At 42.7% G+C, this 21,784-nt stretch overlaps 1 protein-coding gene across 4 annotated transcripts in view; it reads left to right on the top strand.

Moving 5' to 3' along the window:
- BEND4 (BEN domain containing 4) overlaps window positions 1–21,027 on the top strand; it is a 38,504-nt gene extending 17,477 nt beyond the window's left edge. For 2 of the 4 annotated variants that reach the window (XM_011281896.4, XM_023253153.2), the window contains 3 exons: window positions 4,035–4,126; window positions 10,755–10,995; window positions 14,447–21,027. In XM_011281896.4, coding sequence (XP_011280198.2) covers window positions 4,035–4,126; window positions 10,755–10,995; window positions 14,447–14,664 — 551 coding nt within the window. In that variant the 3' untranslated portion in view covers window positions 14,665–21,027. The remainder of the gene's footprint in view (window positions 1–4,034; window positions 4,127–10,754; window positions 10,996–14,446) is intronic. The other 2 variants (XM_023253154.2, XM_023253155.2) reach the window with 2 other exon arrangements.
- Window positions 21,028–21,784: the final 757 nt, after the last annotated feature.

A 21,784-nucleotide genomic window follows, 5' to 3' on the forward strand; every position in this document is an offset into this window, starting at 1 on the left:
CCCTGTCTGTGTGGATTTAACTAACACTGGCCATGACAAAATCAAGCCATCCAAGCTAGAGGGTGTGTTTGTTTTTGAGAGTAGCACATTCATCTGGATGTCTTAGATACCCAACAGAGTATTTGTGACCTGTTTCCCTCAGTCTTTATCTGTTGACATGAAAGATGTTCCTAATTTGCTTTTTTCCTCTCAGGTTTTTTGCTCTTTCTAGGATTCTCTGGTATGCATTTTAAAATGCTGTTACGTGGTGGTGAGCGCCTGGGTGGTTCAGTTGGTTAAGCATCAAGCTTCAGCTCAGGTGTGATCTCAGTGTGTGTGGGTTCGAGCCCTGCGTCAGGTTCTGTGCTGACAGCTCACAGCCTGGAGCCTGCTTCAGAATCTGTGTCGCCCTCTCTCTCTGCTCCTCCCCCACGTGCACGTGCGCGCTCTCTCTCTCTCTCTCTCTCAAAAATAAACATTAAAAAAAATCAAAATGCTATTACATGGCTGGGGGTGGAAATTCTCAATATCAGGATACAACTAGGGACATTTGGGTTACCTTTATATTCTCCCTTCCCTTTAATAGAAGCTTTTACAGTTTTTGGTTCCTCATTTATTGTCTCATTAAACCTGCTAGGTGCATGTGCCTTTCTTTTTCAGAATGTATAAGTAAATACATGAAACCTGCCCAGTGGGTCTGAGTTGGTAGCTTCTCCATCGACGGGAATGACTTGCTTAATTCACAATGTACGTGAGGAGGCAGTTGGATGTGAGGTGTCTGGGGCATAATCAGCTCCTTGAGGATCCTGCTGCTCTTTTCTTGGTGGAAGCCCTGACCCCATCTCTCATCTCTTGGAGGCCAGAGGAGCAGTGTCTGGCCAGGACTGCAGGAATCTCAAAGGAAGCAAAGGCCTCTTATTCCCCATCTCTGAGGGCCCCATGTGCTCACTGGGAAATTCCACAGTGTGTCCACAAAACTGTAGATTGACACAACAGCAGGGCAGGAGGACAGGGGGTTTTCCACGATTGCCTTCTCAGTGCCCGGTGCTTCTCTGGGAAGGCAGCATGGTGTAGCTGTGGGTCAGGATAGTGTTTCCTTCCGCTTTCATCCCTCTTGAATAGACACAACTATCTCTATTTTCCAGACTTTCTTTTTTTTTTTCCACCAAAAATATTTCATTTGATTCTACAGCTTCCCTATTATAAATCTAGGCAACCCTCCAAAGAGCCCTAGCAGAGAGCAGTGTTTCAAATCTGTAACAGCAGGGACATGCCCTGTGCTGGATAGGGGCCTGGAGGCCTCTGCCTTGTGAGGGTCAGGGCCAGGAGTGCACTAGGGAGGGGCTGGAGGAGGGTGTTACTCAGGGCCCAGCATCATGCCTGGTGGCTATTTCTTTTTTTTTTTTTTTTTTTTTTTTACATTTATTTATTTTGAGAGAGATAGCACAAGGGGGGGAGGGGCAGAGAGAGGGAGAGAGAGAGAATCCCGAGCAGCCTCCATGCTGTCAGCATGGACCCTGACATGGGGTTCAAACTCACCAAATTGCAAGATCATGACCTGGGCTGACACCAAAAATCGGACACTTAACAACTGAGTTCTCTTTCATAACTGGCTAAATAGCTTTGTCTTGTCTTCCTGGCCTTCAGTCTTGTGCCCAGATATCAACCTACAGGACCCACTTGCCTCCTACAGCCAGTAAATGAGCATGAAATTCTGTTTTCTTCCAACATTTGAATCAGCTGGCCTTGCTCATAGCTTAGCACTGCTAGGAGATGGGAGAGTCGGCCTCCAAGCCTTTCCAGGGCTGTGTACAAACACTGAAGATAATATATAGCAAAGGAAGGGGTGGGGGGGGGGTAATAATTATGTAGATATTCTTCAAACCACTTTTAAATTATAATACATGCCCACTGTAGAAATGTTTTTAAACTGGTTTTTACAAGGATGATAGTGTTAACTACCCTAATCTTGCTACTAAAATATAATCGTTTTTAATTATTATTAACACTTTGGTTTATTTCTTTTCAATCTCTTTATGTACATAATTATTCATAACATGGTTGAGGTCATGCTGAATATTCAGTTTTGTAAGCATTTTAGTGTTTCATTTAAACATTTTTTCTTAGACATCTTAATGACTAAAAAATATGGGTAAAGGATCAAAAGAAGTCTCATTCAAATCCTAATCAGTCCATGAGTATTTGCAAATTTTACTAAGACTTCCCAAATAGGGGCACCTGGGTGGCTCAGTTGGTCAGGTAACAGACTTTGGCTCAGGTCATGATTTTGCAGTTCGTGAGTTCGAGCTTCGCGTTGGACTCTGTGCTGACAGCTCAGAGCCTGGAGCCTGCTTGGGATTCTGTGTCTCCCCCCACCCCCACCCCTCCCCTGCTCACACTCTGTGTCTCTCTGCCTCTCAATAATAAATAAACATTAAAAAAAAAAGACTTCCCAGATAAATCCAGAGTAATACCTTGCATGCGTCACTTGGCAAAGCAGTGACGTGTACAGCGGTGTTTGCTTCTGAGCACAAACCGGGAAGGACCCAGTGCTGCCATTGGGAGCCTCCCACTCCACGCTGGTTGCAGGAGACTTGGACACAAGTTCAGTGGGGCCACACAGTTAGTGGAAACCCGGAACTCAGCATTAGCTTCTCAGGTCCCCTGCTTTTCCCCCCACAGTCAATGCCATTAACAAAAGAGTCATTCTTAACTTGCTGTGGCGTCAGTAAAGTGGGTTAGACTTTTAACAGGCCAGTGAATTAGAGGTACTTGACAGGTTTTATTAAACTTTGGTTTAATAAAAGGCCTATTTCAAACTGATGCACGTATGCCTTCTTTTTGTTGAGTTTGTGGTTATTTGGCAAATGCTTCTCCAATTTGAAGACCATATTCGAAGGACTGCTTAGGCATGGCCTGTGACAGGTCTAAAATACACAGGTCCATAAGGATGGTTATTTAAGAATATATGGTACTTTTTTTTTGGCAAGATTCTTAAACTACTTCTACTTCCTATCATTCAGATTCTTCAAAAGGATGTTGATGTAGTTTTTGATTTGTTATATTACAACGTGATGTCACCTAAAAAAACCCAAAGCTATTAGCTGTGTAGATAAAGATGATAACTTATGTTTGCGATCTTTTAAAAAAAAAAAAAAGGTGAGAAAAACCAAGAAGCAGTAGTGATACTTTAAACTGGGGATTTCGGTTAAATATTCATTATTTTCTTTACTGTGACAAAAAAAAAAAGCTAAAGAAAACACACATCTGAGACAGATAGTGGCAATAATTCCTATAAACTGGGTTATTAACTAAGCTACCAAGACCTTTAAAGGCAATTAGTACTACTTCTGAAATGGCTTTTATATCAATCTTAAGATGTAGGAATTATTTCTGCAGTGGTACAAAAAATGTACCATGTTGGGTTACTATCTGTTTAGTTTATGGTAATTATTCAATGAATCTATGAGCTTCAACCTCAAAAGATTAGTGCAACAGTTAATGAAATACACAATAACCAACTCTGTATTGGACCAGATGAGTAAAAACCCTGGCCAGCTGTATCCACGTTGGGAAGCAGGTCTACACTGCATGGCATTCCTGCTTGCTTGCAGAGCTAGGAATGAATCTGTCAGTAAAATTGGGCATTATATTATTAATTAAAAACTGGCAAAACATTAGTTTGCAGTACCTTGATTTTAAAAAACATCACTGAGTGCTGATGTTACAATTTGAGTCAAAGAAGTCAAGATACATATCTTCTGGTTCATTGATCATATTATTGACCCAAATCCATCTTAGAGTAAGTATGACTTGAAAGTTTTCAGTGAATTGTGCTGAGCCTAAAAATTCTCCCCAAATCATAGCATCTGTTCTGTATTTACAAACTGAAATAACTACGGATGTCAAATGAAAGAAGATTCTATTTCCTTTAGAAAATAAGTCTTTTTTTATTTAGATGTTTACATCAAAAATCTCTTCAAACTTTAAAGCTTTTGATTTCCTTGTCCCGGGGTAGCTAATGTTTAGTAATCGTTGCCATCTCTCCCACCCAGTGCCCTGCCAGACCGTTCTGGATTATTTGAAGACTGTGCTGCAGCATCACAACCAGCTCCTGATCCCCCAGCCAGCCGACCAGCCCGCCGAGGTAGGTTCCTAGGGAAGAAGGTAGACATCATTCTGTCTGAAGTTTCCTTCAGACCAAGCTTCTCAATAGCTTCCACGGATGCGCCAGAACAGATGGCCGGCAAGACACATTTTTGACTGTCTGAGGTCTGTGGTGCTTATTACCTATGAGTCCATGTACTTTGGAGGAAGATCATGCGTGTACTTGACTCACCAAGATTCAACGCTGTACTCTTGAGAGGGGGCGGTAAAGAAATGCCAGTTTAAATGGCATAGGCAAGTCTTTTGGCATTCTTGCAGCACAGGGGCTGAAATGGGAAACACCAGCCTGCCCTTCTCTGGGAGAGCCAGTATTCCAAAAAACCTCTTGCTCTAAGGCACCTCCCACACTTCTTGATTTTTAGATGGGTGTTCACCAGACCCCGGGCTCTGAAACATGAGCATTTCTTCCTCTGGACCTTGGTAGGAGCAACCACAGCCCCTTCCAAAGTGTAGGAGAAAGGGTCTGTTCTGTTGGTAATGGCATGTCAGTTTAAACATGGTACATTTTTACAAGATTTTCAAGGCTCGGTTTTGAAATATGTTGTTTTAATCATACAGACTTTAGAACCTAAATCCAGTGGAAGTAACAACAGCACTGTATGGTGCTGAGGTTAGAAATGTCCTAGATTGATAGCAGTATGTCAGCTCTTTTTACGTAGTTTGCTTCTTTTGGCAAGGTGAATTGTTCACTGGTGACGGCAGGCTGTGGACCTTCTCATCTCGTCTTCACACATCCTTCCATACTGGCTGTGTCTAGTTGAAATCATCTTGAAATTCCTTTCTCAAGGGGCGTCTGGGTGGCTCAGTCAGTTAAGCGTCTGACTTCGGCTCAGGTTATGATCTCATGGTTCGTGAGTTTGAGCCCCACATCGGGCTCTGTGCTGACAGCTCAGAGCCTGGATTCTGCTTCAAATTCTCTGTCTCCCCCTCCCCCATTCTCTCTCTGTCTCTCTGTCTCTCTCTCTCTCTCTCTGTCTCTCTCTCTCTCTCTCTCTCTCTCAAAAATAAATATTAAAAAATTAAAAAATTCTATCCTTGTGCTATCCACTTCATAGATCCAGCCTCACACCTGCCATTCCCACCCTGACCCCATGCCTCGCTGCTGAAGATAGACAAGAAAACACCACTCCCCACTTTTCTGCACATAAAATAGACCAGAGAATGAAAAGACATGGAAACTCACCTGTGGCATGAGACATGTTTGGCAGTCACTCCCTTTCCCTGAAGTTTGGAGGAGCTACTTCAGAGTGTCTGCCCCTTTCCTCCAGTGCCCCGTCCCTGGGGCCACCACCCTCCCTCTCTTGAATTCTGCAGAAAAGTAAGCGATACCAAGTTGAAGTCAATCCGGTGAATTCTGCTGCACTGATTCCTACCTTCTGGCACACCTGGTGCCCCCAGGAAGCCATGCCCCTGCCCCTTGTTGGGGCTACCCATCCACGCCTGTTCTTTCATCCATGTTGCCCTCCCCCTTCTGGGGCTTTGTGCCATCAGTTATTCCTTGTCTTGTGCACTGATTTACCGGGTCACTCCTCTGAGTATCAAACACCATGAAACTCGGCCTTCCCTTGATGCTCCCACACTCCCTCCATTATCATCTTTTCTTTCTCTTTCCATCACGCACTGCAGTCTCTGTCTACCCTTCCACTGTGCACCACCATGCATCAGGCAGGCTCCTTGGAGGTTGGGCCATGTCTCCAGTGCCTGTCATTGAAGGCACTTGCAGAATGGTCACCTCATTTCTTTAGAGATTAAAACACTTGAAAGACTGGTCTGTATTTGTTACTCCATTCTTGGTTTCCAGCTTGCTCTTTTGCCCCCAAGAATCTGGCTGCACCTTGACTACTTACCAGAGTCCTCTGCAAGTGGCCCTGGGGACATTCCCAGCGCCAGTGCAGGGGCCCTTTTTCCAGCTCCCATTATCCCCAGGACCTCACCTTTCTGCTCCATGCTTTCTCTTGGACTCAGTGTCAGGACTGTCTTCTCCTTCCTTGTCCTTTTCCATCCACCATTTCCCCAGAGTGTCACCTTTCATCTCCCTCTCTCACCATCCACTGCCCTTCTCCAGTCAGTTATGTTCGCTCTCTGAACACCAGCTACATGCAGGTTAACAAGTCCCAAATCTAGATCTGGGCCACCAGTCCCCAACTCCCAGCCACTGTGTCCAACTGCTGACCAACAATGGAATGCTCTTGCACCCTCAAACTCATGGCATGGCCTCTGAATGCCCATCCCTACCCCTGTTTTCTCTGCAGTAAAGGCAGCAACAACCCCAGGCAGAAATTTCTGAGGCATTACTGATTCCTTCCTCATTCCTGACATCTGCTTGTTCCACAGCTACATTGAGTAGTGTCTCTTTTCTCTACCTCTCTCCCCACACTTTTTACCTGGACTATGCAACATATTCTTCTCCTTTCTCCACACTAGGAAGTTAGTTTTCTAAACCAGTATTTATTCCAGAATAAATGTCACATGCTTGAAATCCTTTGTTTACTCCCTAGAATAGGGTCCACATTTCCCAACCTGATATTTCTATTATACAGAAAAACACTTCTAAAAAGCCCACTTCCTCCAAGAAGTTCTCCCTGATTGCCATACCCTCTCTGTGCTCACAGAGCACATTGTTCCTAAGAGTAATTCAGAAGTTACTTAAGTGTTAAGTAATATGTCTTCCATTTGTTTGAGTCTGTGAATGCATTAAATGAATGCTTTTTATTTTGGTTTTTTCAAAGTGATTTATAGATGAGAGTTTAATAACCTGTTGGTGGCTAATTGAAGAGACTATGCAATCAGAATTTATGAAAACATAAAAAAGGGACATATCTACATTTCCTGTGGATAGGAATATTCAAACTTTTTTATTACCCATCATCGCCATTATTCTGTTTTTACTGTCATTTCAGGCATGTGGGCATTTTCTCAATATTGATCACATTTTATTTCTATTAACTATGGTAAAGCAGTATGGTAAATCTCAGGGTTCCTGGATGGCTCAGTTTGGTTAAGCATCTGACTTCGGCTCAGGTCATGATCTCACGGTCCATGGGTCCGAGCCCCGCCTCGGGCTCTGTGCTAACAGCCCAGAGCCTGGAGCCTGCTTCAGATTCTGTGTCTCCCTCTTTCTCTGCCCCTCCCTTGCTCACATTCTCTCTCTCAAAAATAAATAAACATTAAAAAAAATAAAACAGTATGGTAAATCTCATCCTTAAAACAGGGAGCATCTGGGTTGTTTAGGGCTGTAAATTACTTTCTTCCTGCTTTTCCTTTTTTTTCTTTTTTTTTTTTAAGAAAATTACCTCCAAATGGTATTTCTACACTTATGGAGAGCTTCATTTTTTGGAGAGCTGTTGAGCTCTTCTGTACGAGTGGATTCTTTTTAAGGATTTGAGAAAGTTCATTCCTTGGTTTCTGAGCTCCCTCATCTCCAGCACCTCTCATCTTGAAACAGATTCAACCCTGGTCTTAGGGGTGGGCTCTGAATTCAAGGATCAGGTTCCTAGTTCCACCTTTTGTCTTGTGAGACCTTGGAAAAGGATTTAACATCCTTGGCAAAACAGTTACAGGAACCCTGTCTTGCCCAATGAGCTCAGACACCCAAGGGAAAGCTGTTTTTATTTATTTATTTATTTAAAAAAATTTTTTTAACGTTTATTTATTTGTGAGACAGAGAAAGAGCATGAATGGGGGAGGGTCAGAGAGAGAGGGAGACACAGAATCCAAAGCAGGCTCCAGGCTCTGAGCCGTCAGCACAGAGTCCAACGTGGGGCTCGAACCCATGAACTGCGAGATCATGACCTGAGCCGAAGTCAGACGCCCAACCGACTGAGCCACCCAGGCGCCCCGGGAAAGCTGTTTTTAAAACTTGCACAGTATTTGAGGCTCCTGAGTGGCTCAGTTGGCTAAGCGTCCGACTTTGGTTCAGGTCATGATCTCGCGATTCATGAGTTGGAGCCCCACGTCAGGCTCTGTGCTGACAGCTCGGAGCCTGGAGCCTGCTTCAGATTCTGTGTCTCCCTCTCTCTCTGCCCCTTCCCTGCTCTCACTCTGTTACTCTCTCTTTCTGTCAAAAGTAAACAAACATTAAAAATATTTTTTAATAATAAAAAAAACTTGCACAACATTAAATAAGTAAAAGGTTTAACAACCCACTGCTCAGTCTCCTTTTCTGAGGCTGACAGGTGTACTTACAAGGACCATCACTGAAAGGATGATCTTAAATTAAATATTGGCAGAAGCCCTCTGTCCCTAGTACCAGCTTTTAATGGCCCCTTGTCTTTGTTGCTCTCCTTAAAGATCTTTCACTCTGCCCATTTCTATTCATTAGAAGCTCTTCACGAAATGTCCCAGTGCTGCAGCAGTAAAAAGAGAGAGAAAGAAAACAAGAAAGAACTCTTCATTGTAGCCACCATTCTTGAGCGTGTGCTTCATAGCAGCCACACTAGCATCTACTGCATCAGTCATTGTACAGATATTCACTGCACCTACTGTGTGTCGGACACTGTTCTCAGCCCTGAGAATAAGGCATTGAGTAAAGCACAGACTAAAAACCCCAGCCCTCATGGGCTTATCTTCAGGTGGGGAGATGGGTGGTTTCCCCACCACAAAGCTGCAAGCGGGGATCATTATCCTTAGTTTGACAGAGCTGAAGCTTCCATGTTGGTCACCTGTCTGAGGCCTGCCCCAGAGCCCGGCTCTGCAAGGGTACTGGCAGCACCACGTGTGAGCAGCGAAGAGGCCAAGGCCCCAGAGTGCACGGGGCTAGCCTCAGTCTGTGCATCGCTGATTGTGTAAATGGTGGCGGTTATCAGTAATGTTCTTCCACAGAAATACTTTTTGACACAATCTGTGGTCTGAGGCAACCAGCCCTGGATTCCACCTTCCTCGGGCCCCACCCTGTTGTCCTGAGAGCTCCACTAATCACAACCCTGGTAAACCCTTTTCTCCCTGTGCATGGGAAGCAGGAGAATTCTCTTCCTTGCAATCTGTCTCCTTCTCCATGCCGTGACCCTCTCTCTGTTCCTTGTCTTTGTGAAGGACACTGCCATTTCACCTGGGAATCACCTTGACTCTTCAGTCCCCCACACCCTGGCTCACTGGAATAGTTGCCTGCCCTCCTGGATTCTGTATCTTTCCTCCTTGCTTCTCTGTGCTACCTCAGACTCCTATCATCCCTCCATCTCTCACCCCGGGCTGTGAGAGAGCAGCCTGGGCTGAGGGGACCCTTTCTGAACCTCTGGGCTCTTGCCCATCTGTGATCATTTACAGCACCAGAGCCAAGTCTTGGTTCATGCTCCCCTATACTCAAGTCTTAAACCCACGATAATTTAGTTCTTCCCATTTTATAAACAGGGAAACTTTGGTGCAACCAGTTGAAGTCTCTTGCTCAAGAAACACAAATAACACCTGGAACCAAGATTCAGTTCAGACTGCAGCTGGTCAAAATTCAGAGTACAAACCGTGTGCCTCAGCTGCCTCCCTTATAACAAGGAACCTGAGCCACACTCCTTCTAGTTCAAGGAAGTGTGAACAGTGTGGTGATGACTTTCCCCAGGTGTGATTCCATGCAGCTTTAGGGGACAGTCTTGTCTGCACCTTTCCTCCTGGGTCCTGTGCCATTTGCCCTTCTCAGTGCTCAACTAACAGCAGTTTTTGAAATAAAACCCTATCAGACCCAAACAGTGCCAAATTTATAACCTGTAGTAAATTTGCAGAGTTGTAAAACTGAATGAGTTTTTCTTTATTTTGTACACCTTAATTACTAGGGAAGGAGTACATTAAAACTAAGATCATGGGTTAATTAATTTGTCCTGGACTGTAGAATTTTATGGACAACCAGAACTAAAGTAATGGTTGTGTAGGTGGAATTGACTAAACATGGCTTATAAATGTTACAGAAATTCCTGTAATTAGTCCCACTGCAGCTATTGAGCCTGGGAATTTTATAGCAGACATAAATTAAGAAGATGAAAAGGAAGAAAAATTTTGAGTTGACATAGTGGCATTTGCAGAAGCTATAATTTGAGGAAACCTGGTTTGCGTTATTGATTTTTTTTTCTTTAGTTTTCACAATTCTCCCTTTTTTAAATTCACTTTTTAATGTCATTTCCACTGTTATGCAGTGGCTATCAGGTGTTAGGCGAATTAAGCACAAGTAATAAATACCTTATGAAAATAGACCACCAGCATCATTTCTAAAAATACTTAACCGCCAACCAAAGGATGAAGAGACCTGTTTGATCACACTCTTCAAAGTCATTTTTGCATATTTTAATAGATTGAAAAGGAAAGTTACGGGTTATATTTAAATACTGTTCCCTGTCATTGGATCTTGACACATTTTAACCTACCTGTTAAAATGCAAGTTATAAATAGCTCCTCTTTCAAAGGTGTTCATTATACCTCATTGGCTCTTGTTATAGAAAATGCAAATGTAATTTGAAAAGTGCCCGTTCTCAGTGTGAGCAATTACCTGTGCTCTTCAGTACCTGGTTCATTGTCAGCAGAGCCACTTGGTTAAAAAGCATGTTTGCCTTTGAAATGGAGATCGCCTTGGCTGGCTGGCTGGCTGGCTGGCTAAGTTAAGGTAATGAGAAAATACTTGGCTTTTCCAGGGAAGCAAGCAGCTGTTGAACAACTATCCTGTCTACATAACGAGCAAACAGTGGGACGAGGCGGTAAATTCTTCAAAGAAAGATGGGAGACGGCTCCTTCGATACCTCATCAGATTTGTTTTCACAACCGATGAGCTTAAGTACTCATGCGGCCTTGGGAAAAGGAAAAGGTCAGTGCAGTCAGGAGAGACAGGTCCTGAAAGACGCCCTCTGGATCCAGTTAAAGTAACATGCCTCCGAGGTACTGCATCCTTCCGCTCAGTGTCACCATCTGTGATCTCATTTCACTGCATTGGCTGTGGCTCCCCCGTGCAAGTGTTCAGCCTTTACTGTATTTTGGTTTTTTCCGCTGAGACCTTTCTAGGCTTCATGTGGCCCATCTACTTGGTATCGAGAAGTTCTTTAAAACACCTTCGTTTGCTTTAGCCTTGGCGTTCTCACTTAGTGGCACATAAGCATTGCATAGCACCTCATGTTTCACGCTTTAAATCTAGAGTTTCTTTGCTGCCACAGAAGGCCACCTCCAGCAAAACTGGAGCATTGGGAAATGCACGGAGGAAGAGAGGACGTGGAATTTGCCAAAAATTAGTAAAATGATATATCCCATTTCCATTTGCAGCTTGTGCCTCCCACCACCCGCCAGCTACCTCCTCAAGAGTACTTGCACCTAACTCCTTATTAAATTTATTTAGAATTAATTTCCCTTAAAATTGGGGTGCCTAAAGTATTCCTGGCCCCATCAAACTTTATTTTGTCAGCATTTTTGAAGTTTCTATATTAAAAATACTACTTAGATGCTACCATTTCCTCAGTATTAACAACTGATGACTTTGCAGCTGATCTACACTGTGGTAGGCCAGGCAGAGGGTGAGAAGGAGGAATCAAGAGCTACACAGTTGATTCAGCAGGTGCAATTAAACACAGATTTAGACAAGTAGAAACATTAGAGTGCCACCAGGAACACTGATCACACATGACAGATTCACATCGAAAGGCTCAAACATTAACCTTTATAATTCACTGGTAATTTTATTGGTTGGAAAAGCTTATTAATAATTTACTTGAGACAGGGATCAAAATATTTCCTGGCGAAGAAATGACAGTGAAGAAACATCATTACTGATGAGGCCTTGTTTTCAGAAAGGACACTCCAGCATTCCCTCCCAGGATGCCCACAGTATTCAGCAACATCAGGGTGCCTAAGACATGTGTAGATTTTGTTAGCCGCTGCAATTCCTCAGTGCCTCCCCTCCAGCCCCCAGGCTTCCGATTTAGCACGTCTGGAGTAGGAGTGAGAGAGGCATGCATTGCTGGTGATTCTGGTTCAGGTGGCCCATCCTTGAGAAAACCACCAGGAGTGAAAACCCCAGTGTCCCCTAGGCATGGGTGAGCCAGAGCACCGCCTGTTGGCCAGTCTGAAAATTCCACCTACTCAGTGGGTGATGGAAATTTCCAGGGTCTTAGCAGACTAAGCCAGAGTTTCCTTTATTTCTCAACATCATTAGAGCTGACAGCGTTACTCACCAAGAGTGACAGAGGCATTTGTGAGATTGGGGCGCTCCTGGGAACACTGTACTCCAAGAAGTTGCCCTGGGGCTTATAAGGGGAGTCAGGACAAGAGGCCTCACAATTGTATCCCTTTCCAGAAATTCTTACTAAATGGTTTACATTTTAACCAGCAAGTCAGTGAAACTGGGGGATTAACATGCATCCCAAAGCACAGTGCTGCTGCCCTGAGCATGTTGCCTGACCCACCGTGACACTGACAAAGTCCAGGTTGGCTGACCAGAATCTACATTCTCCAGCTCGTGCCTCACCTTGGGACACAGCCACAGGCTTCCACCCAGCCCATGGGTGGAGAATACACAGGCAGAACGTGGTGACTGTTTGTGTCAGGGGCAGCCAATTAGAGTGTTTATATGCTTGTCCCAAAGGCTGAAATCCTAAGGCCTTCCTGTGACCCAGATGGCATCCCTTTCATAAAGGTTTAGACCTGGTGATTCCCAAGGTGGACATCCCTGTTGTGAGCAAGATTAGAACAGCCAAGGAAACCTCAGACCATTGGACACTTTGAAAACAGGGTGCTTTCTGAAATGGAACCAAACTGCAGGTTGACCCTTCCTGAAGGTGGTCTGACCTTAGAGGGAAGAGGGCCTGTGAAGATGCTTCCTATCTGTGTAACAGAGTGAACTCTGCATTTAGTTTTTAATAGTCTTTACCACAATATTAGAGAAAGTCCTGTGTCAGCAACAGACACTAAGGAGAAGGTGGAGGTTGAGAGGTGTCATAGAGCGGGCACATTCTCAGAGTTGCAAGGTCACAGTGTCCTCATTCCTTAGCTTTTAAATCCTCCTGCTGATAGGAGTGAAGAGTCTGGACAGAGACGACGGGAAACTACAACAGTTATTGAATACTTACTAAATACAGTAGGGGTGTGAGGGGGACAGAAGAGGATCAGGGAGTTAGCCTTCAGTGTTTCCCAGGCCTGCACCCAAGGATAAGCCATCTGATTCTGGCAGTTTTGGAGGATGAGTTGCTGAATAAACATTGTTATTTCCCTTGAGGAAGGTAACCAAGGCTGGGACCCCGGTGAGATGAGCGAGGTTCTCACCCCAGGAACAAAATTGAAGGGAATGCCAGTGAACTCAGTGATGCCCCTGCTTCTCGGCTGAGCTAGACTCTATCTACTAAGATGGGCACAGTTCAGTTCTTGAGATTTTTGAGGTCCAAGTACTTGAAAAGCATCAGCATCTCCCAAAGGCAGATAGGGCCAGAATTGCACGCAGTAATTTTAGACAAATCCAGTCCTACAACCAGACGGATTGTCTTGTAGAGGGAGCGGTGTTGGAGAGGAATCTGTGTAAATAATAGTCACATTGGACTTAGAATCAGCTATGCAAAAATAACACAGTTTGACTTAGAACTTTTTCCAAAATGCTCACTTCAGTTTATAAGGGCTCATATTAAAATAGCCAGGTAGGAGTTATGCCTGTGGCCTGACCCCCTGAGAAAACAGGAAGAATAGGTCATTTGGAAGCCGAGTTTATTTTATGGGAGCCTTGGCTACTTTCTATATATGTACCCTTCTAGGCATGCTGATTGCCTTCTGGTGAAATTAAGTATTTAGAAGAAATCTGATGTAAGAAATAATTTGTCAGTACATGTATGGACATTCTAATGAGAGAAATAAGCATAACCTATGATACATGTTGAGAATGTGAAAATCTGTTCTGAGCTACAATTTGGGCAGTTTCTCAGTCATTGAGATTTTGTTAATCCTGTTGCACTTAATCTGCAGATTAGTGGCAGCTTAAAGAATACCATGCCAACAATATTTGCTGTGTTTCCAGAAATAGTTAACATTCTAAAAATGTGAACAGATGCCACCATAGGTTTGAAATGTACTTCATAACTCTTACCAAGCGTGGTGTATCTCGTACATCTTACAGATCACATTTACCTTTCATTTCGATAGGAGATGTTGCTTAGGAGGATTTGTACTTTTGCACATGAGTAGAAAACTTACATGTAGTGAGTTGAGTCTAAGGAGTGACATCATCATAGCATTACATTGGATTTCCCATAAAGATTTCTTGTAGAGCTTCTGTAAATGTTTAAGCAGCATCTGTCATTTTCTGCAAAAACCAGTTGTTTTTCTCTCTCTCTCTTTATTGTTGTGTTTATTCCCACAGAATTCATTAGGATGCACTGTACCTCCAACCCCGACTGGTGGATGCCCTCTGAGGAACAAATAAACAAAGTGTTCAGCGACGCTGTGGGTCATGCCCGGCAGGGGCGGGCAGTAGGGACTTTCCTGCACAACGGTGGCTCGTTTTATGAAGGGATCGATCACCAGGCTTCCCAGGATGAGGTCTTCAATAAAAATTCCCAGGATGGGTCTGGGGATTAGTGGACAAAATCTTTACACTGTAGTAGCTGGTCCTCCGAAGAGTTCCAGTTGTCAATGTCCTGTTATCATCACCTGAGAGTCCAAAGCATGTCCTCCTGTCAGACTGTCCACATCCCTAACCTTAACTCTTTTGACCTACTGCCACACTTCCCAAATAGAAATCCATTTTAGGGTTATTTGGGAAGTCTCTGGAACCTGCAACAGACTTTCGGGATATTATAGAAAGAAACAAACGAGATTTGGAATGATTACTAGCTAGACAGTGGAGGTAAAAAGAGTAGGTGAGCTCCTCCTGATCAGCTGTCTGAAATCTTCAAGTAAGTGCTGCTTCCTGAGCAGAGCTGGTCCTCACAGAAGATTGAGTTAGAGTCCCTGCCCATGAGAGGAGGTAGAGACATGGAGTTATTTTAAGGGACAATGAACAAACATTCTCTTACTTTAATTCAAATTAGTTGTCTATAGTTTACAAAGACTTGAATTCATACTTCTCAGCGAAGACCTAGGTTAGGTGACATTGTATGCTGTTTCTACCTTGATAAAGCCTATATTAAAAACAAGCCAGAGAAAAGGCACTGCCAGACAGTGATTAACTGGAAATCAGCTGGGTTCTTTTTCAGTTATTTTAACCCCCTAAAATTCTACCATGTTGATTAGAAAGGCCCTACATGATCTCTGGGGTTTACAAACAGCAAGCTTTCATTATTATGTCAGTCAAGAAACCTCCAGGATCCAAAACCCCTTCAAATGCTTAATTTTGTAGGTTCATAGACCCACAGTTTCCACGGCCTTAACTCAGGTTCTGTTGACACATTGCCAGAGTGATGGGCTGAGCGATGAGAATTTCAGTCAATTAGTTGTTTGGTGCACTGAAGAGCAAACAAGTGGTGTGACTGATGGGACTCCCTGAATTGACCAGATGTTCTGGAATTGTATACACACAGCTTCGAGGCCGTTCTGACAGCTATGCAATAGGCTTGTCTGTAATTTCTCTGAAATGTGAGGGTCTCTCTGCTGAGTTGATCTTTACAGTTTGCACCAAACTTTTGTTACTTGTCACCAATGAAAATGTTTCGTCCCAATGTTTTGTGCCTCCTTCCCGCTCAGTGTTCCCTTGAGCGACAAGCTCTGGCTAAGTTAACACTAAAGCACTCCCACTTGTGTTCCCCTGTTTAATTTGTTGAGCTCCTTCTGGGAAATTAGTACTGTCTTTGAGAGCATTCCTTACCTATAAATACTGTGGAGGTGCTAGAATCTTTCTGAGGGCTTCATATTTGGATGGCAGGAGAGGCTTCCTCCATCACACAGATCCGATGGTTACATTCTTTGTAGAGTATAGGGCTACATGGGCAGAAGTTACTGCAGGTTATTAATGTTCTCTACAAACATGACTAAGGGCTTTGAAAATGGGTTGGAAATTCACTGAAAGTTTAGGAGCATCCATTTATAAAGAGGAGGTTTTTGTGACCATTTTCTGTGAGACAGTAAGTTACCCTTTATGCTCAGTACTTAGCACCAGCTATATGCACAGCCCTGGAAACGGTCTTTCTTTAGCTTTTGTTATGATTATTAGTTTCATCCATTAAAAACTTTAGTGTTTATAGAGCTGGTTCTTTGTCAGATCTGTTCAGTGGTGTGGGGAGAACTAATATTTCAATCCCGTTTTGGACAAGTTAGCTAACATTTGTAAGTAAAAGAAATGATAAGGGCAAATGTGATGTTGGTTGGGAACCAGGGAACAACTGTTCTTTGGCCATCCACGGAAGAAAGAGACTTTTTGAAAAGTTTTTAGAGGTCTGAGAAGTCCACGCCTTACAAGATTCTTTGGTGAGAGGAAATCTTGGCCAGAAGAAAATTATTATCTGTATTTCCAACTTACCTTTGCTTTTTTGCATTAGGTTTCAGTTACCCTTAGTGCTGAGTTCAATGTCCTTTTTTTCCTTTAGCAATAATATTTGACTACTGCTTAAAAAAAAACTTCCAACTCGTACGTTTTCTTGCAAGCTTCAGAATTCGGCATGTCTTCACATCTGCCCATCATGGTGGAGCTCTGTGTCATGCTGGTCTTGAGTGTGGGTGATGAGGAGAGCCTCTCTGCCCTCACTCTCTGTAGCCTTGCGTGTTGACATGTTTAAAGATGAAGGACTCGCACCACTGCTGTGAGAGAGCGTGACGGGAACTTTCTGTTTGGCTGTAATTATCATCACCCGAGAAGGCTACTGGGTAGCTCTGCTCCCAAGCTACATGGTTGCTCACAGCCTTTGCTCCACAGGCACACCTGGTCTCCCTCCCTTCCCACCATCCCAGGTGGATTATTTGTCTATCAGCTGTTTTCCAGTACTTCACGGATTCCAAAGTATTGGAACTACATGTTGGCCATCTCTTAACGCGCATGGGGAAACCAAGTCCCAGAAAGATGAGTGGCTTACTCACATCACACAGCCAGTTGTAATGCTTCTCCCGGGCCTGGTACCTAAGAGTATGTGCCCCGGGTCAGGTGTCCCACTACATCCTTCACCCGCTAGCTGTGTTCCTTTAGCCAGATGCTGATGGTCACTTGGACTGTGGCACAGCATCTGCTTGGATATTCTGCCATGTCCTCTCCTTCAAGTCTGGTCCATGCCACCATTTGAGCTTTAAGGCTGCTATGTTAACCTGCTTCATGGTGGTTGCCTGCATGGTCACCTGATTTGTAAATCAGGGCTTGCAAACGATGTTCACTTATTTTTGTAAGACCAATGTGGCCTCTATGGAGCCAGATTTTAAAAGCTCACCACCAAGAACTCACTGCTCTTTCTATTGATCTCTTTGAAGTCCTTAAGATGTTGCTTATTTTCTTGAGTTGGATTTTCTACATGTCTGGCAATTGGACCGATTGCTTTCATGGATAGAAACTTAGTCTCATGTCAGCTTTTGGAACCCTCCTTGAGTCATTCTGTTGTTGGTGTAAAATGGATTGAGTGAAAACAGCTCAGGATGCAGCTATGCTCCACTTCCTCGATGACAGAAGGAGGTCACAGGGCTGGCCTGACAGGAAAGACTAAACTTGGCATTTTTATCAGTACTAGCTGTAGCCCCTAATCCCAGCTATCAGAGGAGTCCTCAACAGTGAGTGTCTTAATGTGTCTTGTGTTTTCCCAAATTAAAATCCTGTGACAAAGAGTATATGCCTACTTTTCAAACTGACCTGGAGCCCCAGATGCAGATCTGCTGGGCTCAGGATAACCTCAGTGATCCCTATCAGAGGATGTAGGCCCGGAACCCATGGAGGGGAACTTTGTGTGAGCACTTTTACTAGAGGGACGTTTCTCACAGTGTCTTCGAGATGCGCTGTTCACAATCTCATGGTTTAACCCCCATGCTAAATGCTTTGAAGGAAATCTGTAAAGATTAAAGTTTGTACTTTTTACTTGAAAATATTACATCCAGCCCTTGACCCTGGGCATCTCTCTGTTACACCCCCCGTTTCCACCTCAGGGTTTAGGTTACTATCACCATTTGTGTAAGGTTTCACCAGGAATGTAGGAGGGTAATGACAATGTCTGCAAAAAATTGCTGCCCTTTCCTTTGGCAACTGTTTCACAGCTGTAGAGCAAGTAAGTGAATTTATATTCTGGATCTTTCTTGGCTCTTCATCAGTTATAAATACATTGACTAAAAGATTTATCAGGATTATAGGGGTATAAAGTGTCACGATGTATTATTTGGTCTGGCTACCCCACGTGTCAGATGTGGATAGAATGGTTTTTAAAGTCCAGTAGCTACTCCTGTAATATCCAGAGTCTAGACGATAATCCAAACTTGGATTTCTCCATTTTCCTGCCACCTTTAATGTCTTGTCCTCCCTTCTGTTGCTTTCAGAAAATGGAGGGAGCGTCCTGCAAGATGAAACAGGCACTATTTTCAGAAAAGCAAACATACATTTGCTCTCATTTGGATGCTGTCAAACCCATGCTCTAGAATCTAAACCGAATACCCATTCACTACCTCCTTCGTTTTTTCTTAGATTTCAGTCATTTGTTAAAATCCCATTCTTGGGTAACTTTATTTTTAGGAAATACTTAAACGTAACTTTTCTCATTCAGTGCTATGTCGTTTGACAGTGCAGATCTGTAATTTTTCACAGCTCTTACATACCAATTTCTAGAAATATAATAGAGAATGATTTTGCACATATGGTGCCAGTCTTGCTGGTGTATGTTTAATGTGGCGACACTTGCCGTAGCTGCCTGGCAAAACATGTCAACTAGAACGCTTGAGTCAGAACTCTAATGTAAATGTGTCTAAACAGCGGTATGTATCGCTATGGTATATTATTGTAAACACAGTGATGGCTTCTTTCAGTCATATAACGACTGAATGAAGATCTCTTCCCTTGGAATAATCTCTTGGAATAATAGGAAAATGTTACCCAGCTGATGGCCCTCTACAAAGTTACTTGCATTGGCAGCCAATGGCATTGGGTCTTCTATTTAGGTTGTTTTTTTAGAGTGAAGGATTGACACCAGTGTGAAGTGCAAAAGTAACGACCCATGAGTACGTGCCTCTTGGTGTGTAAAATTCAAAACCATAACTGATAATATCTATGCATTAGAGACCACTTTTACCCTCTACAGTGTATTCAGTTGCAAGAAGCATTGAGAGGACTGGACTCTGTCCAGGTCACCTAATGACCAGCTTGGTTAGTTTGGCTGTTGAACCACTAAATTACCAAATCTTTGTGGTAAAATGGCCACATTCATTTTCCCCGTGACCATCCATAGTTGGCTGATACAAGGTCTAGGTGTTTATGAATCAATTCCCCAAATTGTAATGAAAATCTATCTGCTGAGAAGACTCATTAAAAAACCCGTTCATTTTCAGAATAATTGCCGCAGTATAAGTGGCCACGTGGGTCTTGGCCACGTTGGAAAACTAGGCTCATCCCAAACCACTAACAACAACAGCAGTAACTACAACTGATACTCGTTGAGTTCTTGTGCGCCAGGTACTCACTAAGCACTTTAATGCATTCTCTCCTTTTAACCCTCCTGACCATCCTCTGAGGCTGTAAGTTCCTGTTATTATCCCAGTGTATTGATAAGGACACTGTTCAAGGTACTCAACTATTAAGAGGATCACTTTGGGCTTAGTAATAAGCAGGGTGACTACTTCAGTTTTCTCCAGTAGTCAAAGTAAAGTTCTCAGATCCCATCAACACTTTGGGGTGGATTTTGTTTAATTTATGGCATCAAGGGAAAGATGATATTTGTGTTCTTAAAAACCACCTTTAAAATACATTGATGCTTAAATAGGACCTTATAAACCATATATCCTCTGGTAACTGCCCAGGTTTCTGCATAAGACATGACTTACATAAGATTCCATGTTAAAGGCTAGAAAAAAATTTTAAGTAGTGAATAAATTAAAATTATTACTTTGTTCACATCTGCTTTGTAGATTTCCTGTACAAAAATGCAGGGATATAAAAGCAAAAATTTGAACTCAGTGAAGTGATACTCTTTGGGAACTCCTAAATGTTAGAAATGACACTGGGCATCAGTGAGCTAATGTTTCATTCACTTTTCACATTTGTTGTATTTGTAGCCTTAGATTGATGAGTCTGGTTTGGAAGAGAGGGATTTAATTTACGATTTCACTGTGAGAACTGTTGTGAAGATTTTGTAGGAAAATACAGTAATCTGTCGATTCTTTCCTGTAGTTATGGCTTTAACATCTCTGGCTGTGTTTAAGTTCAAGAGCCTGCCAAGGCCACGCGGGCCTGGCTTGTGTTTCTTGGGAACAGGGCATGCCAGACCGTGTGATGGGTCCTGAAACTGTTGAGGTCACTGGTCCAGCCTGCCCCTACCCAGTGTAAGCACTGCCTCTGTGTCTCTCCTCTCTGGAACTTCATGTAGCAGCCTAACACTGGGGCCAACTTGCCTTTACTCTATTTTCTATGATGAACACTTGTGGAGAAACTGTGACAAATCCATTGATCCTAATATTTTTATTGTTGGAGTCTTGTTGATTCTCTATGAATAATTTCTATTGGATTGTACTGTGTAGAATTAATACCCACTAGGGATATGTTAATAAAACTATAAATGCATAGTGTAATATAGACTAGCAAGAATTTTTTGTGAACAATTTATATAGAAAAGTAAGTTGTTTTTTAAGTGTTAGGCACATTTCTTTTAGGAACTTAAAATGTTATAAGAGTTTTTTAAACATTCAATATTTTTAATTATAAGAAACATTTGTTACTAGAGCCAATTATTTCAGGTGTTCTAATTGGAGTATTGATTTTATGACCTCATATACCTCTAGAATGCCACATGTTCTGTTGGAGATAAAATTGCACAATAAATGTCAAGTCTCTGTTAAGTGTTTCAACTTGCCTTTTGCATCTTTCTCCCAGTTCATTGAAGAACGTTTTCTGGGTGGTGGTGGTTTGTTTGTTTGTTTGTTTGTTTGTTTTTGAAAAGAACAATATGCCCCCTGAAGCTAAGGCTTTTCTGCCTGTCTTGGAATGCCAAGAAAATATTACATACTTAATACCCAAATACAAGATACTCAACTTATGTCAGAGAACGGACCAAAAATCATTCAGAAAAGTCATGCAATCTAGTGAATGAAAGAGACAACTAATGACGATCTAAGAGAGGCATGGAATCCAGGAGGACTTATGCCTGCTATTTTGTCCATTCATACTTCAAGCACACTTGTTTCCTACTCAACAGAGCCATTCTACCAAGGAGGAGAAAATCCTATAGCTGTTACTCATGACCTTTAAAAATGAACAATGTTGTTTATGGTTTTTGAACAGTGATCTGAATACAAAAACAAAATAGTTATGGCTAAATAGGGTGGCATGGTTGTGGCTTCCCACTTTTAGTTATTGCATAAAATATACATCAGGCATATCAACCATTATAGAATAAATTTGAATAAATGTTATTTCATAAATCAGACTAAACGCTAAAAACACTTGTTTCATTTTAGGGGAAACACAAAGATGTGATTTTTTCACCATAAAATGCAACATTTCAACCAGTTGTTTTGGATGAAGCAGTAATTTGATCCAAATAATTTGGGTTTGAATTGGAATACCAATTAAAATGGAATTTAAATTATTTCATTA

Source organism: Felis catus, chromosome B1 (assembly GCF_018350175.1).
Source record: "Felis catus isolate Fca126 chromosome B1, F.catus_Fca126_mat1.0, whole genome shotgun sequence".
Taxonomy (NCBI): Eukaryota; Metazoa; Chordata; class Mammalia; order Carnivora; family Felidae; genus Felis; species Felis catus.